Source organism: Cebus imitator, unplaced genomic scaffold, assembly GCF_001604975.1.
Source record: "Cebus imitator isolate Cc_AM_T3 unplaced genomic scaffold, Cebus_imitator-1.0 Scaffold420, whole genome shotgun sequence".
NCBI lineage: Eukaryota > Metazoa > Chordata > Mammalia > Primates > Cebidae > Cebus > Cebus imitator.
In genome coordinates this window covers 856188-863224 of record NW_016107735.1, presented here as the reverse complement: position 1 = coordinate 863224, position 7037 = coordinate 856188, and the positions used below count along the sequence as shown (strand labels likewise).

Genomic DNA, 7037 nt, shown 5'->3' with positions numbered 1-7037 from the left:
AAAAAAAAAAAAAAAAAAAAAAAAAAACGCATGTGACCTTTTTCTGTCCTTAAAATACAAAAGCCACAGGCCGGGCACATTGGCTCATGCCTATAATCCCAACACTTTGTGAGACTGGGGTAGGAGGATTGCTTAAGTACAGGAATTCCCAGACCGGGCATCATGGCAAAACCCCATATCTACAAAAAATACAAAAATTAGCCAGGCGAGGAGGTAACGCCTGTAGTTCCAGTTATTCAGGAGGCCAAGCACAGAAGGTCAAGGCTGCAGAGAGCTGTGATTGTGATAATACTGCACTCCAGCTTAGGTGACAGAGTGAGAAACTGTTTCTCAAAAAAATAAATAAATAAATAACACCTACAAGTTGAAGTATATCCAGATGGACACCCCAACCTTTAAATCAAGAGTTATGACTCCAGGTTAGGAACGCCCAAGCTCTGAAGACAAATACATTTGTCTAATCATCTACAAAATTGCCAGCCTCTCTGAAGTGGTCTGGCTGATACTTACAGCTCGTGGTTTTTTGTTTAACTTCAGATCAATCCTGTGACAGAAAAGATAAAAGATATTTCCATTTTAATTTAAAGAAAATGGGTCCCACAATCAGCTACTGCATAGGGCATAAGCTATAACAAAGACTATTTGGTTAAGAAAAATCCACATTCTTCATTAGACTATGTCATATTTAGTTGTTTACCCAGATATTATCAAGCAAGTATTAAAAATTATGAGCAGACACTTTTGCCCTAAGGCAAACTTAGATGACTCTAAAAAGAAATGTATACAGCAGCTACAAAAGCCATATAATTTTAAGACTATTCCAAAACTACATGTTAAAGAGATTGAATTAAGAGGGCATGCTCTATGTTAATGTGTTAGTTCTGTAACTGTATCACTGAAAATTATTGAGGCACATGGTGATTAACAACAGGAAAGAGACTAGCAGTTTGTATTTCCTGACATGAAACACAAAGTAAATTAAATGAATTTCAATTTTTAAATCTTTCCAAAGCAAAATATCAAGATCTTAAGCTATTAATCTCCTTATGAAGCAAAGCCAGAAAATCAATTTAAATATGAATTAAAGGTTATCTATTTTAAAAGAAGCTAAAATGCATAAAAGTGAAGTTTACTTAATTTTGCTTAAGTTATTAAATAAAATGTTACCTCCATCACGTTTTTCTGTTTTTAAAAAAAACTTCCCAGCCTAACCTAATATATATACCTACAATTAAACAGATAAACTATGGGTTAGAAAGGTCTCAAAAAGGCATACTGGTGTCTACACACTAAACAACACGGCACAAATACTAATTCAAATCAAACTTACTCAAAGTCATAATCAAACATGCCAGACGGGCTGAGGGGCAGCATTTGAAAGGAAGAAAGCAATAGAAATTAATACACTAATTCAATAAATTAGTTGATTAGCCACCCTAGCAAGAATTGTAGAAACAATATCAGCTTTAAGAATCTTAAGCAACAAAGTTTCAAACATCAAAGCACCAAAGATTTTGTGGTCAGGAGATTCCCTTCCTTCAATGGATTTCTTAATCAGAAGACTAGACTATGAAAGAAAAAGTTATTTCATTAGAAAACTACCAGACACCTGGAGCCCTTTTATTAGCTGCCAGATTCAGGGTTAGAACTTTTAAAATATTTAATTGTATTGAAAAATATAATTAGGACATTAGAAGAAACAGAGAAAGAGGTTTAGTTATATAATGAAAGGCACTTTGAAGACAGTACTAACTCGGCATAATACATTTTCACTAAAATAAAAAAACTACAGAACATTCTAAACTTTAAAAAAGGAAAACATTTTACAACTTTTCACTCAAGTTACATGTTCTAAACATGTCCAGGGAACACCATGCTCCTTTTCTACAGCATTCATCCTAGAAGCTCAAAGTTGAATGAATAAACTTCAGTAGTGGAATCTTGTTCCAGAAAATGAAGAACAGTATTGCTTTGCCACCTAAGTAGGTGAAGGCAGTTAACTTTCTACATCAGGGCTACAATTAAGGAACACCGAAGTGTGCAGCACCCTTCCCCCCTTTTTTTTGAGACAAAGTTTCGCTCTTGTTGCCCAGGTTGTAGTGCAATGGTGCAATCCCAGCTCACTGTAACCTCTGCCTCTTGGGTTCAAGAGATTCTCCTGCCTCAGCCTCCCTAGTAACTGGGATTACAGGCTGATGCCACCACACCCTGCTACTTCTTATATTTTTAGCAGAGACAGGGTTTCACCACATTGGCCAGGCTGGTCTCGAACTCCTGATCCACCCACCTTGGCCTCCCAAAGTACTGGGATTACAGGCATGAGCCATTGCGCCCAGCCTGCAGCACCCCTATTAAAACAAGAGAAAGCTGCCATCCACAAGCACCTGAGTCTCAGGGACCTGGAGGGAGCAGTACAGAGGAGGAGGCCATTTTGTGCCATCACTGCTAGCAGACCATGGTCTAGGCTGGCCTCCAAAGCAAACATTAACCTGGAGCAGGACACCTGCTCCTTCACTGGCTCCAACACCTTCCAGACTGTAGCAGGTGCTAAAACAATATGCAAATGGATACATTTTCCTCCTAGACAATGTTTGCAAGAGTAAAGCTGGAAGAAAGCTTAATGTCAATTATCTCTCACACAATAGTTTCACTTTAGACATTTGGGAGAGTATATAGTAGGCGTACGAAACCAGGAATTATCAAATATTTCACTTTCAGCCTGACTTGACTTTGTTCACAAATTAAAATAGACTGTATCTAATTAATCAACACTTTATAGACTATCTAAAATAAATTTTTATACTAACAGAAACTTATAAGAATAGCTATATGTTATTTATTATTATTATTATTATTATCATTGAGACAGGGTCTTCCTCTGTCACCCAGGATGAAGTGCAGTGGTGTGATCATGGCTCACTGAAGCTTCAAACTCCTGGGCTCAAGCAATCCTCCAGCCTCATCCTCCCATGTAGCTGGGACCACAGGCACCTCACCATGCCCAGCTAATTTCTGTATTTTTTGTAGAGAGGGGGGTCTCACCATGTGGCCCAGGTTGGTTTCAAACTCCTAGGCTCAAGTGATCCTTCCACCTCAGCCTCCCAAAGTGCTGAATACAGGTATGAGCCACAGAAACCTGGCCACTATGTGCTATTATTTCAACCTTTTCTTTAAAGATACCAGGAATGACTTACTGTTTAGGTATCATGTAAAATATAAGAATTCCGAACAATGTCATCATTTATGGATGCTAAAAATTATTTGATAAATTTTTATATTCTAGTGGGGTGTGGTGGTTCGTGCCTGTAATCCCAGCACTTTGGGAGACCAAGGCAGGAGGATCACTCAAGCCCAGGAGTTCAAGACCAGCCCGTGTAACACGGTGAAATCCCGTCTCTACAAAAACAATACAAAAACTAGCCAGGTGCGGTAGCACATGCTCGTATTCCCAGCTACTTGGGAGGTTGGGGTGGGAGAACTGTTTGAGCCCGGGAGGTTGAAGCTGCTGTAAGCCTCATGATCTCACCACTGCACTCCAGCCTGGGCAACAGAGCAAGATCTTGTTTCCCAAAAAAAAAAAAAAAAAAATTCATATTCCCGAAGAGGGCAAATTCAAAAGTTATTTCCTTTTGCTTAAATGCCATATTTATTTCCACCATGCTTTGCTCACCACTAAACAGAGTCTGGCACATAGTAAGTACTCAAACATTTGCTGAAATAATTTATTATTGACTTTTATCTCACTATATGCGGTATGGCACACTGGAGGAGAAACACGTACTGTACTGGGTACGAACTTAGCAATGTACATAGACACCATCTTCTGTCCCCACCCCAATCTGCCAGGCCCACTGAGGTCTGGTCAGCAGTAAGGGGCTTGGACCAGACACAATTCCTGACTAAAGATGGCATGAGTCTAAGACCCTTAAATGGCCACTCATGTACCATTCAGGCACACTGAATCTAGCTTCCCTAGAAAGGAAGAAAATCAACTTCACTCTCCTTTCTTGGGGCAGGTGAGTGCCTAAGGCCAAGGGAGATCAGCCAGATATTAAATCAGAGGGAAGACAAAAGGACAGCAATAAAAAGCAGGATTCTGCTTTCCAAACAGAAAACACTATTTGTGAAGCAGTAACTAATATCAAAGATCTTTACAACACCACTATTCTTCTGGAAGGAGATAGCTCCTACGGCAAGGAAAGGATAGGAAGTAGTACTGTTCCTACTAAATGTGCTAAAACCTGCAAGAAGAAAGTGAAGTTTAGCGCTTAACTCCTTTTTATCAGTCATCAGGTAATGACGTCATTAATGAAAATGACCTGAAATAAACAGCTATCTAGAGAGTCTATTCATCAGTAATGGAAAAAGCCCCAGAAATTCTGAAAGAGTTTCCTCCCTCCTCTAGACACTATGAAATAAGAAAATAATCATTACTTTAAAATGACACTAGGCCAGGCATACCAGCTCACACCTATAATCCCAGCACTTTGGGAGGCCGAGGCAGGCATATCACCTGAGATCAGGAGTTCATGCCAATACAGTGAAACCTGTCTCTGCTAAAAATACAAAACCTAGCCAGGCACATGGTGCATTCCTGTAATCCCAGCTACTCGGGAGGCTGAGGTAGAGAATCATCTGAACCCAGGAAGCAGAGGTTGCAGGGGGCTGAGATCGTGCCACTACACTCTGGTCTGGGTGACAGAGCGAGACTTTGTCTCAAAATAAATAAATAAATAAATAAATAAAACGACACTGGAATAAATTTGACAGAAGTAATGCAGAGTATGATGTTTAATTATCTTGACAATTAAATAAAAGAGTATGCTTCTTTTCTATTCATGATAAGCTAGCACCAGTCTTATTACAGTTGGTCAAATAACCTATAGCCTTTCAAAAATATATAAAGAGGAATATGCAATTTTTGCTATTTCTTAGCATAGTTATGTGATTAGGATGGTGATTTCTGGTTTGCAGAAAAATGTTAAGCAGCAGTCCTTACTCACTATTTGAAGGAATACTATTTCTGCAGTCTAAAAAACACTATTACCATCAACAAGAAAAACTCTTAAAAGAATTGAAGATCCTGAAAATTCTGATGTTTAAGAAAGGAGCATAAAAAAAGAAAAAAAAAAAAGAATTGAAGATCCAGCTGATGCCAACCAAGGAGGTTCAAATCAGGCAGAGTTAATGCTACGTTATCCTCAGGCACTGCCAAGTTTAATACATTGGGTGCATGAAGGAATATGCTACAGATTTGTAAAGCAAATCCAGAAGCACACTGGAGGACAGGGAATGCCACCCATTCCTTGTATGCCCCTTTTCACCTGCTCTGCACGCAGTCTTCCAGGAGAGGAGGAAAGAATGCACAGTTTCTAGAATGAGGAATCTTGCTCTTGCTTCAAAACTTCTAGGAAGCATGGAAACAGGTACGTATAGGGTCTTCATGTATCCCAGAAAGTTTGAGGCCAGCAAAATTCCTTAGTTTAGAAACTGTACATTATCCTCTTTGGGTCAAGCTGCATAATTTCCAATTATCTGAGTTAACAAGTCCCCGCATTATCATACAAACCCCAGGCAGAGTGAATGCTGAAACCCCCTCTGGGTGACACCTGGCCTCTCTGTCCATTGACATCATTCCTATCTCATTATGTATACTGCAAAAAAAAAAAACACAGTGCACCAACGTTACACGTTACCTACGAAGACACTCTCATACTTTACAGGTTTTATACTGTTCTTCCATTATCTGAAGTCAGCATGTTGCTGAGAAATACAGAAACGGAAAAATCACAAGCAATAAAAAAACTTGTATTGAAAGAGGAAAAAAAATGCATGTCAAATCAGTTCTCTTCACAAAGAAATAAAAGTAGGTAAAGATCAAGATTAACAGCAGAAGACTTTATCCCACTTTACAGCTTTCTATTACGTACTAGTGGCATTTTTCAAACACTATTACATGGATCCCATTTCTATTTCTCCTTTTTCTCTTCTAAAAGTATCCCACGTTCACCATATGAAACAAGGTTTTATGGAATAAAATTATTCTGCACTAGAAACAGTGAGAAGGATATCCTGGAGTCTTCCTCGAGGGTTATTCTAATGTCCACCAATTCCTCTCTCTGAGCAAATTAGACTGTTCCCTTGGACCAAAGGACTTTCTTGCCATCAACAACAGAAAGGCTCTATAACAATCCTAAAGCATTGTTATTCTAGGCCATTCCCTTCACAGTAATGGGTCATGGAAGCTGCGGGGGGTGGGGTCCCTGCCACTGACCTGTGCCGGTTTTTATTCTTTCGCTTTTTATGGCTGCTGTGGTGACTCCCTGAGGAAGTAGAGGAAGCAGCCTTCTGAGGTTTCACTCCCTGCACAGATCCATCCAGATCCTCAGGGTCCTCCTGGCTAGGCTCGTTTTCCTGATTGTGGAAGTCTGGAGACGTGTCACTTTCTGTCCCACTTCCTGGCTCCCCTGGAGGAAATAAAACACAAGTTTCCAAACGCATCATCAGTACTCCTCAGGCAATCTGTCCATCGACATGAAGTATTTTTTGAACACTAGTAGAGATAGAAAAAAAACATTCCTTATCCTCTAATTGACAGAGAAGATACATCTTGACAGAGAAGATACACACAAAGGATCAAAGTTACCAGAGGTCCTGAAAAAGCATGTAATCTGAAACAATGTAACCAAAGGCAGCAACTCTAAGGGGAGCTGGGAAACAGGAACAGACAGCCAGGATAATCTCACTGCATAAAGATTATTTAACCACAGACTACACTAATAGGATTAATAATTATACAAAAAGCATTACTAAAACATCAGACAGGACTCCAGGGGAGTGAGGGATGATCTTGGAAAAAGTGTCTACAGCTGGCCCTGGTTTCTTCCCCAAACTATATGGGAATCCTTTTTATCCAAAAAAAAAAAACAAAAACAAAGAGGGAAAAGAGAGCCCACTCCTGAATTACTCTGATAAGTTTTCTTTTTCTTGTTGTTGTTTGTTTAACCTTTAAGCTCTGTTGGATTTGAACCTGATGT

At 39.4% G+C, this 7037-nt stretch overlaps 1 protein-coding gene across 4 annotated transcripts in view; it reads right to left on the bottom strand.

Annotated features, from left to right (window-relative positions):
- The window catches only part of MEAF6 (MYST/Esa1 associated factor 6), a 22169-nt gene that overhangs the window by 2420 nt on the left and 12712 nt on the right, over positions 1 to 7037 (bottom strand). For 2 of the 4 annotated variants that reach the window (XR_005197057.1, XM_017509761.2), the window contains exons 5-7: positions 6275 to 6467; positions 1331 to 1360; positions 511 to 544 (exon numbers count right to left, since the gene is read on the bottom strand). Coding sequence is in view for 2 of the 4 variants with exons in the window: in XM_017509761.2 (XP_017365250.1) it covers positions 511 to 544; positions 1331 to 1360; positions 6275 to 6467 (257 nt within the window). In the remaining 2 variants the exon portion in view is untranslated. Of the gene's footprint in view, positions 1 to 510; positions 545 to 1167; positions 1226 to 1330; positions 1361 to 6274; positions 6468 to 7037 lie in introns of all 4 variants that reach the window. The other 2 variants (XR_001819415.2, XM_017509762.2) reach the window with 2 other exon arrangements.